This window comes from Lichenostomus cassidix, chromosome 6 (assembly GCF_008360975.1).
Source record: "Lichenostomus cassidix isolate B80296 chromosome 6, HeHo_3.0, whole genome shotgun sequence".
NCBI lineage: Eukaryota > Metazoa > Chordata > Aves > Passeriformes > Meliphagidae > Lichenostomus > Lichenostomus cassidix.
Genome location: NC_139487.1, coordinates 22,311,030 through 22,325,310, shown reverse-complemented (window position 1 = coordinate 22,325,310; position 14,281 = coordinate 22,311,030). Strand labels below are relative to the sequence as shown.

The 14,281-nt window shown below is 35.0% G+C and overlaps 1 protein-coding gene across 21 annotated transcripts in view; it reads left to right on the top strand.

Annotated features, from left to right (window-relative positions):
• Positions 1-14,281, top strand: part of KCNMA1 (potassium calcium-activated channel subfamily M alpha 1) — a 430,367-nt gene that overhangs the window by 274,592 nt on the left and 141,494 nt on the right. For 17 of the 21 annotated variants that reach the window (XM_085064006.1, XM_085063988.1, XM_085063986.1 and 14 more), the window contains 3 exons: positions 4,527-4,602; positions 5,900-6,070; positions 7,723-7,814. In XM_085064006.1, coding sequence (XP_084920132.1) covers positions 4,527-4,602; positions 5,900-6,070; positions 7,723-7,814 — 339 coding nt within the window. Of the gene's footprint in view, positions 1-4,526; positions 4,603-5,899; positions 6,071-7,722; positions 7,815-7,911; positions 8,004-14,281 lie in introns of all 21 variants that reach the window. The other 4 variants (XM_085063987.1, XM_085064005.1, XM_085063996.1 and 1 more) reach the window with 1 other exon arrangement.

Genomic DNA, 14,281 nt, shown 5'->3' with positions numbered 1-14,281 from the left:
TTTTAGTTGATGTGTTGTTGCATTTCAAATATTGAGCAAGGTTATGTGTTGATAAATTAAAAGCAGAATTAATTACATAGCTTTGCACCGATTAAACCTTGCTTCTTTCAATATCATCAGTCCACGTTCTTCTGTCTTGAAAAAACTGAAATCAAAATTAATTCGACAGAATACAGTTATGAAGTATTTTGAGAAATTGTCATTGTGGCTTTTCCAGTTTTTTTGAACTGAGCATCCTTTTTCACATCAAAAACATATTAAAAATTACACTGAGATATCTTTGTACTGTGTTCATTGTCCTTAGTATGTCTCCCATATAATAATTAAAATAGTCCAATTAACCTTCTGGCTTACTTGTTCTTTGGCCTATTAATACATGAAAGTTGTGCAGGAAAAGCACAATTTTGGAAAAAGATCATTTTGGAGGAAACAAAAAAAGAAACATTCCCATGCATTTCAGTTGAAGACACATTGTTTTTCATCATTTTCTAAAATGGTCCAGGGGATGTATTGAACCCAGCTTCCAATAATTACTGTAAATTCAGTTTTGTTCTGAAATGCTCTTCCCTCTGCACCAGTTGCTATAAATGTCTGAAGGCATTATATGCAGGTAAATCCATTTCTTGCTGTGATAATTTGTAGCAATGGGAAAATAGGTATTGAAATTTGTACACACTCGCAGCAAACAGCTGTTTCTTCAACCCATAACCTTGAAACTATTCTCTTTGCAGTAAAACTCTCTGTCTTTAGTTGTTTTACTGAAAGGAAGCCAATTCTGGTCAAACAAAGACATCAAAGAACATGCAGTGAAGTCCCATAGCTCAGAATGCTCCAGGATGGTAAAGGAGAATAACATTTAGCATGCAGAACAGCCCTGCCATGAGAAATGGCAGTCAATAGAGAACCCCCATAAACTCAAAAGATTTTGGATAACAGCTAATAGCCCCTTCAGTAGTGGAGGATTTGTGAAATTCCAGATCCATAAATGTGTATTGAACACATTCAATATACTCAGAGCTGCTTTATTCAAGATTGACCTGTATATTGAAATAGCCTTTCTCTGGTGCAGAATTTAATCTTATATTAGATGCTGTCTTCTCTTTGATTCTTTGTATAACTGTCAAAACACCTGTAAACCTCAAAAGTTGATTATTGAAGCCTTTAAAGCAAAACTTTCTTAAGTGAGTGTTTCAGTTTAGTCAGTTAATTAATCCTTAGCAGTTCATCACTAACATAATTTATTTAACTGAGAAATTGTCACTTCCTCAAAACAGTGTTTTATGTCTCTCCCTGTTCCTGGTAATGCAGCAGAAAGTCATGCCTGTTCTCTTTTTTGTCTTAATTAATAACCTGAAATGAACTAAATTATTTGGAATGCTATCAATTTTCACAAAATGTATTTTTTTAATGGATCTGTCAAATTAAAACAAATTAACAGAATGCAATTTATTTTAGAAAACTTTTTAGGTACACCTGACATAAATTTGATTGTGTGACTGCTTGGTTTTTTTTTTTTTTTAAATGTCATATGAGTTTAGCTTTTAGAAAGCAACAAGCTAGAAAATTCATTCATTACTGCTACCTTCAATGAGAAATAGTCATATTTTCAGTGTGTTCTGAAGTACCATCAGAACTGCAGTTCATGTGCTGCACAAGTATTTTCTGTTACAATACCAAAATACTGCTTAATTGAGAGCTTCTAGTTACAAATTATTTAACTTTGTAAAGAAAAAAGCAGTGCTGAACTTCTGTGGTTAATGGAGAGCCTTCAGGAATTTTGCACAAGTTAGAGCAGTTAAACTAGTAGTCTCAACAAATCTAATTTTATTTAAATGAAATTTACTTCCCTAAATTCAAGCAATGATTTCAATTACATACTGTGGCCTTAAACTGTTATTATTACTTTAAAGTCTTACACTGTATTTTATGCTTTTGACCAGCTACTGCAACATTATTTTGCTTAGGGATGGTTAAAAATTTTCTATCATTAAGATATTTTAGCATTTCTTGCAGTCCACTTTTAAGGTTTATTTGAAACTTTCAACATTTTAGGTTTTTTGTGAACATAAAAATGAAGAATCAATGACAGAAATTGATTGGAATAGCAAATTCAGTATATCATTACTAGCTCTGAAATCTGAGTGGGAAAAAAAAAGTACTTTTTATTACTTAAAAATTCAGAAAAAGATAGGCATTTTCTCAGGTGATATGTATTTACATGAAAAAGTATAGAAATAATTTGACCTAGGTATTACAGTGCAGTTGGCATTAATAACACATAACTACTGGCAAGATGAGAAATGGATGGGGTATAATGGACACTGCTGTGCTTTTCATATTTACTGCAATTGCAGAAGATAATCTCTCCTCCTTTTCTTGTTTTCCCCTGTAAAGAAAAACATTTACACTACCCTATAAATTAAAAAAATTACTGCTGGAATTAGTGACTGAGATATGAGGATTAAAGGAACATATATTATTTACACAATGAGCACAAGGGCCATTCCAAAGAGAAGAATCCAGTGCAAGAAGCTGCACAATGCAAAAACAGAGGCAGTAAGGAGACTAGCAAAGTGTTAGGTAATTATTAGAATAGTTGAAAAAAAGCTAAATATATTTGAAATGATCCTGTAAGACAAAGCGAAATTTTACTGTGGCACGTTAAAAGACTGTACTCAGCCATAGGCCTGTTTCCCTAATTTGAAATTAAATGTATTTTGCTCAAGATTCTCTGTTCCCATGTTTTATGAAATCAAAATGTACAGTTTTCAGTTGAAAATTTTCTCTCCCTCCTTGTTTTCTAATATTTTTCAACAAAACTGCAGGAGCTTAGGCAGGGCTCACAGTAAGGGATTTTGCACAGATGTTGGAAAGAGCTTAAAGAGGGGGAAAATGTTTATGACTAATCCTTCATCTATATTTAGACTCTGGCAGAAACACAGGGAGTATTTCATAGAGGACAGGCAAGGGACAGTGTTTAATAAATCTGCAGAAATAAAATGTACCAAAGAGGTAATGTAAATAGTTACTATTACTGGGTATTGCATTAATATGGGGAGACCAACAGGCACATTATTTTATCAGTAACATCTCATGTTGTAAGTTCAGGAGAAGGAGGATATTTGGCCTCTCATAATGGAGCTTTGCATCAGTATCACTCCTATAATTTTGTTTAATCCAGGAACCCATTGGTTAGGGTCCTGTGCTGTAACTGAATGTTACCACCAAAAAAACAGAGACTTTAATCATCCTTAATGTAAGAAAGAGAGAAATAAGGAATGCATGTGATGCACATGAACACTAATGCAAGACTACTGGTATATCATTTTATTTTTGAGTGCTGTATTAATTTCAGTGTCTGTCATATTACCCAGTCAGTATTCTTTTCCTTGTACTCCCAGATGTCCACTAACTGCGACTCCTAAAAATATTTTTAATGGAGCTGATCTGGTTCGTTTTCCTGGTTTTTTCCCCAGTTTTGTTCAGAAAATAATGCATATTTATTGTCCTTAAAGTAGTTATAAACAGAAACAATAGTTAATTTTTACCACAAAATTACTACTGCTAACACTGATAGTGAATTTTCCCCAATTTTCATATTTTTGAATGTATTACTTTAAGGATAATTGGGTTTTTCTTTCCTGAGGTGATATGCCTTCTTATAAATGTTTTCAAAACCATGAATAGGTAAGATTGCTTAAACACCATCATACATGGACTGCAGCTCCTTGTGGTTTTGTTGAACATCCTTCTTAGGACAGTGATTTTTGTGAGAAGAGAGGGAGCAGATTTTATTTGTATCCTTCCACAAGATTTTAAGTGTGGTATTTTCCTGCTGAAGTGAATGAGGTCCTTGCTTCAAAATCACTTCTGGCTACAATAGGAAAAATACTACTCAGTAGGATTAGGAAGTATTTGCAGAGCTTAACTGGTAGGTTTCAATTACACTTTTTTCATTTTTTTAGAGAAAAATGTGAATGCGAAATATGAAATACTCTAATTTCATGTGAATTTCCCATGAAGAGGTTCATAGGAATTCATGCAAGCAGAATAATATGAAAAATCCTTAGGACATCATACAGGAAATGCAAAATATGTTAGTTTTTTTAATTGGGAGTCATAATTTTCTCATTTTTTAATATATTTACATGTGAATAATTCTGAGTGTGTAGCAGTGAAAAATGAAGAGATGAGTGTACTGAGATGCAACCAAATTATCTGTGAAAAAGCATCATTTTTTATTAGTTTGTTTATGACTACAGATGTAGTTAAGGTTTCTGTTTGTCTTTCTGCTTTGATACACTGGGAGTTTCTTTTCATGCAATTCTATATTATGAAAATGTGAACTCTCCAATGGCAAAATAATACATATTATGTGTAAACCTTTGAATAAGTTTTTTAGGGAATCTGTTTCTTTTTGGAAATAATCATCAGATTCTTGAGTCTAAAGTATGCAGCTGTATAGAGGTACCTATAAAAAAAGCTTGAAAAATTCCACTCTGAGTTCCTATTTGTTTTATTTCCAGCAATTCCATCAAGCTAGTGAATCTGTGCTCTATATTTATCAGCACGTGGCTGACAGCGGCTGGGTTCATACATTTGGTAAGTACATCTGAAAGCGCTTCATCGAGTTTTCTGGCGGCTCTGAAAGGCTCTCTGAGCCGCTCCGCTGGCTGACCCGGCGCTGCTGCCGATGGGCAGAGCAGGATGGAAAGGCATCGCGGCGCGCCGGGGCGGTGCGAGGGGCGCGGGTGAGCAGCAGGGGGCGCTGTTGGCCGCGGAACCCGCGACGCCATTCTGGAACTGACAATACACCACACCCCTGGAATATCGCAGCAAACAATACACCACACCCCTGGAATATTGCAGCAAACAATACACCACACCCCTGGGATATCACAGCAAACAATACACCACACCCCTGGAATATTGCAGCAAACAATACACCACACCCCTGGAATATTGCAGCAAACAATGCACCACACCCCTGGAATATCACAGCAAACAATACACCACACCCCTGGAATATTGCAGCAAACAATACACCACACCCCTGGGTTATTGCAGAAAACAATACACCACACCCCTGGAATATCGCAGCAAACAATGCACCACACCCCTGGAATATCGCAGCAAACAATACACCACACCCCTGGAATATTGCAGAAAACAATGCACCACACCCCTGGAATATCACAGCAAACAATACACCACACCCCTGGAATATCGCAGCAAACAATACACCATACCCCTGGAATATTGCAGCAACAATAATGGTATACTGTTTGTTAGGATTTGGATTTTTTTCCCCCATTGGTTTTCAACAAAAGTTTTTCTGTTCTACCGTAGGAAGACTCCAACTTTTTACTGTGGAACAAATTTTAGGTGGCACACTGCTTTCCCGCTGACAGATTTATAATTTTGTCTCAACAGTGGCTGAACTTTTTGAAAAAGTAATAGCTTGCCACTCAAGGTGCCAGCAATGCCTCCAATAGCTATATAATCTTTTAAGACAAAAACATTGAGGAGTATAGTTGCATTACAAGTAAGATTTACTCTGAAAATATTCTGAGCACATTTTTACTAAATGAACTTACCTAACTACGTTAGTAAGTTATATTATATAGTAGTGCACAGAAAAGATGTTTCCCATACATGATCTGAGTAGCAAGGCTGTATATATTGGCAAAAGAACTGTATTGCTCCGTTTGGGACAAGTTCATGTTCTGTATTTGGTCAGAATAAATCGCAGGAAAGGATTCAGAGTTTATACTATATGCCAAGTTATATATCTATACACACACACACGCACATGCATATATGTGTAGAGTTACTTTGGGGTTAATTGGAGTTAATTATAATGAATACAATTCATTATATGTTTTCTTGTACATTGTAGGTGGAGAACTCAGGGGATCCATGGGAAAATTTCCAAAATAATCAACCGCTAACATATTGGGAATGTGTTTATTTACTGATGGTTACAATGTCCACTGTTGGCTATGGAGATGTTTATGCAAAAACAACCCTTGGTCGCCTTTTCATGGTCTTCTTCATCCTTGGGGGATTGGTAAAAACTCTTCTTTGTATTCTTCTTAATATTCCAGTTACCTTAATACTTGATCCTGTATATCTCAGTGTTTTAATTAAAGAAACAATAATATATGGATTTGTAAAGTAAAATTAATTATAAAACTTTAAAATATATTAAATATGTATTTTTCCCCTGTAGATAAGTGTTTTGGCAGAGTTTGTCAAATTAGTTCAGAATTAGTCCAGGACTAGAATTTTTCTAATCCATTTAAATGAGTAATGCATGTGAATACATAAAGTGCCTTAATATTTTGACCGATAATGTTATTTATAGTTATTTGTACTTCTTAGTGACTGACTCTAGTGCATTTTTGGAGGTTGCTATTGATATTTAAAGGCACTTTGCGGTTTCAGAAGTCCTACCCACCCTTCTGTGTTCCTTCCCAGAATTCCAACAAACACTGTGGCTTTGGACTGCCTTAAAGAGCAGCTTGCTTGATCCAGATGATGGCAAACCACATTCTCCCTAATTTCAAACATACTTTCATGTCATGTAGCACAAATTTATCTCACAGTTTATCACAGGACCATAACCAGTACCCTTCTATATCAGCAATTTCTTGTGTTCTTTGTCCTGTATGGAAATAGCACCCAAGTTACTATTTGTCTGTCGACTTTTCCATTATTTGTCAGCATTATGTAATATTGTAGGACCTGTTGCAATGTTCTCTAAACCAGCAAAATCTATTTTAGTATTTACACAGTGCAAGGTAAATGCTTTTTGAGTGACTCTTAATGTGTGTTGTGCACATACACACCTATGTATATTGTTACTTCCCCCCATCTCTTGATCTCACATATACATCCGTCCTCCAGAGGTGGTATGTATATACCCAATGTTACGAATGCCATATATGAGACACACACAGAGGTGTGTGAGCATTACATATATGCATTCCTATCTCTGCTTATTGACATGTGAAGACAAAGATCATGTCAAATGGCAGTAGCTCTTCGAAGGATCCAGCCACAAGGAAGATGTTTGTTGGACAAAACATGGCAGAATAATTTTTATTTTCTCCTCAAAACCTTTTTTCTATCATGTGTTATTCCAATCCTTCTAAACCCAAGAACTTTTGGAAAAGTTTTTTTTTTGGGGGTGGGGGGGATGATTTTTTGTTTCTTGATGGGGAAATAACCCCGACTTCATCTTGTTTTTGTCTTCTTTTAAATTCTTATAATGGGGGGGAAGAGTCTGTATTTTAAAACAGAAATGTAACAGTAATGATAATACTTGGCTTTGGTTTTTTGCAGTGGGGCTTGGATAGGATTTTTTCCCCTCCCCTCTTCAGGAAGAAATAGACATAACTATTTTTTTGTGATTAGATACCAGTTTGAAGTAATTTTGTTCTTGTTTTGTGTGTCCATTTTTCCTCTTTTGACCATTTTCTTTATTTATAAGGTGCGCACCTTCCCCAAGACCAACTTTTACATTGAACCCTCTTGTTTTGTTTGATAAGAACTTTTACACTTTTTTTTTTTTAAATTTTGTTTTTAAACAACTGCATAGATCTATTTCTTTTGCATTTTCAGATCTTAAAAAATATATATTTTCTGAAAATATTCATCATCCCCCTTTCTTTGGCCTCTCTTTTTAGTCTTTTCTTCTGTCTCCTATCTTCTTCTTAGGCCATGTTTGCCAGCTACGTCCCTGAAATCATAGAGTTAATAGGAAACCGCAAGAAATATGGTGGTTCCTATAGTGCGGTTAGTGGAAGAAAGTAAGTATCCCAAGAGGCTCTGCTGCCTCTGCTGCAGTAGAACACTCTCTGCATGCCATTTTCTTTTTTTTTTTGTGTTTTTGTTTCGTGCATGTAGGCAATGTTTGCTCGCTACGTGCCAGAAATTGCTGCTCTCATCCTTAATCGGAAGAAATACGGCGGAACTTTTAACTCAACCCGAGGCAGAAAGTAAGTCCAAAAAGACCAGGTGTGGTTGTGTGACTCCAAAGAGCCCCTGAAGGTGGTAATAGCTGACTCACAGCTTACAAGGCTGTGCTCTTTGATGTCAGATGTTACCACTGGAGAGTTGTCACACTATAATTAGAGACCTGGGCTGTGCTTTGGTACAAGTCACAACATCCTGTCCCCACTCCAAGAGAACCTGGAGACCACCAAGAGTACACAGACATACCTTGTAAACAAGTGCTGCTGCTATTACATATGCAGTTCTGCTGCAAGGGTGAGTTGTCACTTCACCGTTTTGGGCATCAGAATATCGTGTGGTTTATCTCTTAACGAAGTGACAGTGATAATTCACATGATTTGCAGACAACTCAGTTCTTCAGAAAACTTTGTTTTGCTGAGTGCAAAATAGGAGATCTATATTGACTGGTTTATTCTGTTGGTCTGACTGTGTGAGAAGTCTAGTAGCCCTGTTTCTCAATGTTCAACCAGCAGATTCAGATCTCATGCAACTTTTTTTGACTTCCCATGGGTACTGCAAACTCTCTGGTTTTAGGATCTGTGACCAGGGATTTTAAAGTAATTCTCTTCCCCACACCACATTAAGCTTATCTGAAGAACAGCCGGCAATAGCCTTATATCAATATCAATATCAATATATCATGGTAAAAAATCCAAACCCATAAAACCCACTATTTTTACCTGGTGGCAAAGGTTAAATTTTATTGGACCTCATGAACTCATTACAGTTCTATTGACAGCCTGCTTGTTTTCTTAACCGAGTTAAAACTAGCTCTTGCTGGCATTCCCAGCTCCTGGACCTGCTGGGATAAAGCCTTTACTGAACTAGATGTCCTCGGTGATATAGTGCAATATAGCACAATATCAGCTTTAATGTTGCCATCCTTCATTTTATTACATATCATTGTGACGTCCACTGGTAGAGGTATATTTGCCCTGAAAGTCTGATCATATAGAGGGTCCTTTTCATATAATATAAATAAGGTACTGCGAGAAATCTATCAAATTATTTGTCCCTCTCCTTACTTTAAGACAATTTTTTATTTTGTTCTTTTCAAGTCATCATCCATGCAATATTTTATTGAAGTGGATTATGGTTTTATCAAGTTATTTCTTCTCTCTGCACAGCAGAAAGACTGTAAATGTCCCAGAGAGCTATTTCTAGAATATTGTCCTGTATCACTGGGTAGATAAATCAAAGTTTTAAAATTATATAGTAATAGATAATAGTAATCACGCAATTAATAAACTTCAACATGTGCATTTCTTGAGATACCCTCAAAAGTCTAAGGTAAACTGTAAACACTGATGTTGGAAATTAGCATTGCTTACCTGGACAAACGAAATGCCTTGATTTATTTCTGAGAATAAGTAGTACTGTTAATTTCCCAAAATGTTTATTTGTGACAGAGGCAAGGACTCAGTTTATATTTGTATTCATAGTTTGCTTCTCACAGAGAAGACTTTCAAACTTATGTATACCTCTGTTTCCAAAGCTCCAAAGGAGTTAGAGCAGAGGGGAATATGGTTAAAAACTGTTTTACACTAAGGGTTTGTGTCTCCCCTTCTACATTGTCACTAGTACCCAGCATTGCTCAGATGTCTCTAAATTTGGACCTGATCTTCAGCCAGAACCCCACATCCTGAAAAGCTCTACTTCAGATTACAGGCTTCTGCTAGCTTTGGGGCGTGCTTAATTTTATTTTTTCACCTTTTGTTTTTGTCCTTCTTTGTATGCATTATCTGTTTGTTTTTATCTCACTCTGTCATCAGTGCTTTCTCTGCTGATCTCTACTGCTCATAATTTGTTGCTTGAAACTCAGCTCTGTCATCAGCATACAAAATGTTCAATTTACTTTATGCATTGTTTTCTGGTTTAATTATTAATTACTAAGTCGTTTAAAGATGTCCTTTGGTCATGTGGGTCTTTCATCAGAGAATCTAAGCTTGGGAACTGCACAGTAAAAAACCATTAGCACCCCTTGTTTGATGTTGCTTTTGCAGTCAGTAGAACAAGATTGATGAAATGTTATGTTTGGCCAAAATGTAAGTTTTCATTTGGAATTCAGTGTTGAGAGAATGGATTGTCAGAACCAATAAGTTTTCCTTTGCTTGGAATATGGGCATGTGGTAGTAATTAGCAGTGTAAGGTCTTTAGTTGAGCAACCAAGCATAGATTCTGGCAGCAAAAATAATGAGAAACTACAGTTGTTCTATTTCTAACGTCTGAAAGTTTCCAGATAAAATTAAATACATTTCCAATATGAAAACAGCTGAATTTTGGTGAAAGATGTAGTTTCTGTCCTTAAAATAGGAAATGTGTGTGCTTTTTAACTTTCTGCAAAATAGATAAATACATGGAATCTGCTTTGTAGCATTTATATATATGTTTATACATTTTCATGGTTTAACCCAAGCTAGCAACCAAGCCAGGAAACAGCACAACATGTTGCCTCATAAACTGTGTGTGTGTAATAATGTGATTATTAAACATTTAGGTCAGAAATTAAAATCAGTGTATGATTATGTATGTTTTCAGTTTTGCACTGAGCGACTTCCATACTAAGGAGAGCCTTGCTATGGGATTGTAACTATAAAGGAGCTAGAATGTATGCATAAAAATTATTGATACAAACTTCACTAACTGAAGAAGAGAAATAACCAACGCACAAACTAGTTTGATCTCACATTTCATTTTGCTTTTCAGCCAATAAAGTCCTCAAAGGATCATAAACTACATAGGATTCATTTTGCATAATAAAGAACCTCATTTTTGTCTTAGATGAGATACATACATACCAGCTTTGGAAACAAAAGTAGTTACTGGATGGTATGCAGTTATCACTGGTTCAACTTACAAGATGCTAGATTAGTTTTGTTATGAAAGTCCACAGGGAATTTTTTATATTGTAAATAAAAATTATAATTTATGATTTGTAATATTATTGTATGAAGGCTTCTAAGGAAACAGGCATTTCTTTATAATCTTTGACTGAAGTTTCATCTTCAGCTATTAAATAAACAGGAGTACTTACTGTTGCATATATACCAAAAAGGAATACTAATATATCTGTACAAAATGTGACTCAGACCAGCCATACACATTTAATAATGAATAATGAATTTGGCACAATTACAATCTGGAACAAAAGACTAACCAACTAACAAAAAAACACCCAACAAGCTAAGAACACCCTCCCTCCCAACAAAAGACAAAACCAAAACAAAACATAATAAAAACCAACCAAAAAAAAACCCAAGCAAACATACAAAAAAAAAAGAAAAGTTACAAAAAAGGTAGCAATTGTTGTATTTAATTACAGATTTATAAGCAATAAGAGCTGCTCTGTAGGTATTGATATTACTACTAAACAGTTGCTTTTCTACTGATTACTGATCAGCTAATCAGAAGATTCTGTGCTGTCTTTACTGTGTGCCCTGAGGCACCAGAATCAGATGGTCAGTAGACAAGCAAAACTGGCCTTCTCACTTTAGTTGTACTCAGAACAAACAACTGCTTCTTGCTGTTGACTTCACTAAATACAGATTATGCAGAGAAAACCAGACTATAGTTACAAAGACAGAAAATAGTTGATGTTAAATATCAATATAAATTATATATATCAAAAGAAATTGTAGCTGCAAATTCAGACATGAGAAACAATGAGACCTTAAAAATATTATGATGTAACTAAGGGTTATCTTAGAATAATAGTGGTGTGGCTTCCACTGTTTTCCACACTGAATCCTACACAGCTTTTCTCTTGTCCCAGATGAGCAATTCAATCCCTACTGTTTTTTTTTTCCAGTGCATTTCCCTGGATGAATTCTTAAGTGCATGACTTTACACTTTGGGAAATACTTCTTGCAAAGCAGCTATTGAACATAGTATTCTTTACAATGAAACGTTCTTTACAGATATTACAATTACAATTATTTCTTCTTAGCCATTTTTCGTAATAATTATGAGACCAGGGAATGCTTCCTTACACCTTGTCTACATTTAGCTCTTTTCTTTTTATAGCTTTTAATTTGACTTTGTTTAGCCTTTTTCTCTAAACTATTTGTAGAATTCATGAGTTAGTATTCCAGCGATCATTTTAAAGTGATTTTTCTAAAGTGAAGTACCATAAAAGGATGAAAAGGTATCTGCCACTCTGTCACCATAGCTGGTTTTAGAATAGATCATTAAGCCTGCAGGTTTGTTCATGCATTCATACCTCTGGAAGGCTGGAAGGGGCCGTGATCACTCTGGATAAATTTCTTAAGGGCTGTAATTACCTGCTTTTCTGTAATGTTCAGGCTTTAATTTTTTTGAGGCAAGGCTTTTCTTCAAGAAAGTCTTGGGTTTGGATAAGTAGATTTTTGCAATAGCATTCTTTTTGGGATATTTTGGAACTTACACGTTTGGTTTCAGCCAAAACAGGACTTACAAGATTGTCCGTGTTATTTGTTTTAAGGAAAAAAATAAAGTTTATTTTGCTTATTCGTTTATAATATTCATATTACTGATGTGCAGTATGAGATTTGGTTAAAGATCCAGATTTGTTTTACCTCTACTAATTGATAGTTAAAATTTTATTCTGTATTTACTAATTTAGTTTTTAATCAAGATCATCTTGTTTCATTTCTGTATTCATGTGTGCATTTATCAGACTGGATTTTAGTTCTGTGAAATATTTTCCAGTTATTAGCCTGTTGAAAATCAATGTGCGCAAAGCTCTAGAAAGCATATGGAAAGAACATTTGTAAACTGATGAACTCAGCCTGGATAACTTACTGATTTTTTTCAGTCTTTACATTGAATTAATGACTTTTGATTCCATGGACTAAATTATTTTTGTCTTTTTTAATGCAAAACTGCTATCAAATCCAATGCAAACTCTTTATGAGGGCAGAAAGTAGAACACAACTTTCCATGAATAGATGTGGCAGAGAGAGCAATGACCTGCTTGAGCAGGGAGGTTGGACCAGAGGAGCCACTGTGGTCCCTTCCAACCTGACCCATTCTGTGATTCAGTCCATGTCTATACAAACTGCTTGCTTTGTCACCATAGTTTATGCTAGACTTCATTACAGATTCAAAAGATTTAAAAAAATATTATCCAGAGGCATTATTGTAGTTAATATGTAAGATTAAAAATGTGTTTTAATGAAATCACAGTCCTTTACTGTATAAACTATTAGAACCTCTTGTTTCTCTTCTCTCATGATCTGCTCTGTTTCCCAGAGATTTCTTCAGATTTCTTAAATTTACAAGCCATAAATTATCAAATCATCAACATATCAACAGGAATAATCATCTGTTAAAAATTCCTTCCAGAAGGAAACATGGGATTCAATAACTAAACTTCACAGAGAAAAATAAAAACTGAGGACAGATAGATATGGTAAACAGAAAGACAAACAGATAATTTAAGTTGACAGGCCATATTGGACTCATTAGACATTTGAATTTCATTACAAATTAGAAAAAAAAAAAGAAAAGAAAACTTAAGGCATAACCAAAGCAAAGGTCCATTTGCTGCAGTAATGAGAGGCATAGCTCCAAAGAAAGTGACATTAAATTATATATTAAATAATTTGATGCAATGTGTAAGATATTATTTTTTCAGTGGGATGAGAATGTAATAAGAGAATGTGACGTGGATTACATTATGGTCCCAGGGGTGCCTCTATTTCCCATCTGCTAGCCATTCTTCTAATCCCGCTTTTTCAAATGAAGTTTCACTTAGTGATGAAAAAAATATGATGAGTGTTAAATAGACTGACAGATAGAAGAAATAGGACAAACTTTTTTTTTTCAATTTTGTGCATATTAAACTATATCCATTCTTTTGAAAGTAAGGAAGGAAATGTGGGAAGTGACATATAAGAACATTGACTTAAAAATGTGTATTAGAGGTCTCAAATCACATTCCATTCCTACAATAACAGTGCTTATTTTATATTCCTAGTTAAAGTTGTAAAAGTTCCTTTTCTCTGCTTAAACTTAAAAAAAACCCCCTTTTGAATTTGGCTCCAAATAGCAGTTTTTGCTGTTCAGATTTTGGCCCAAGAAGGACTGAATCTGGTTTATAAATCTGCTGATCTACCTTATTCTACAAACTATGCAGTCCATTGCATTCCAGGCTGTGTCATGTGAGATGGCAGAGGTAATTAATTGATTAGTGAGTTTCAGAGACTTTTTGCTTTCAGTTGGGTTCTTTTGCAGAAAATTAGTCATGACATTTTGGGATGATTTCTGTGGAAAGAAATGTGTT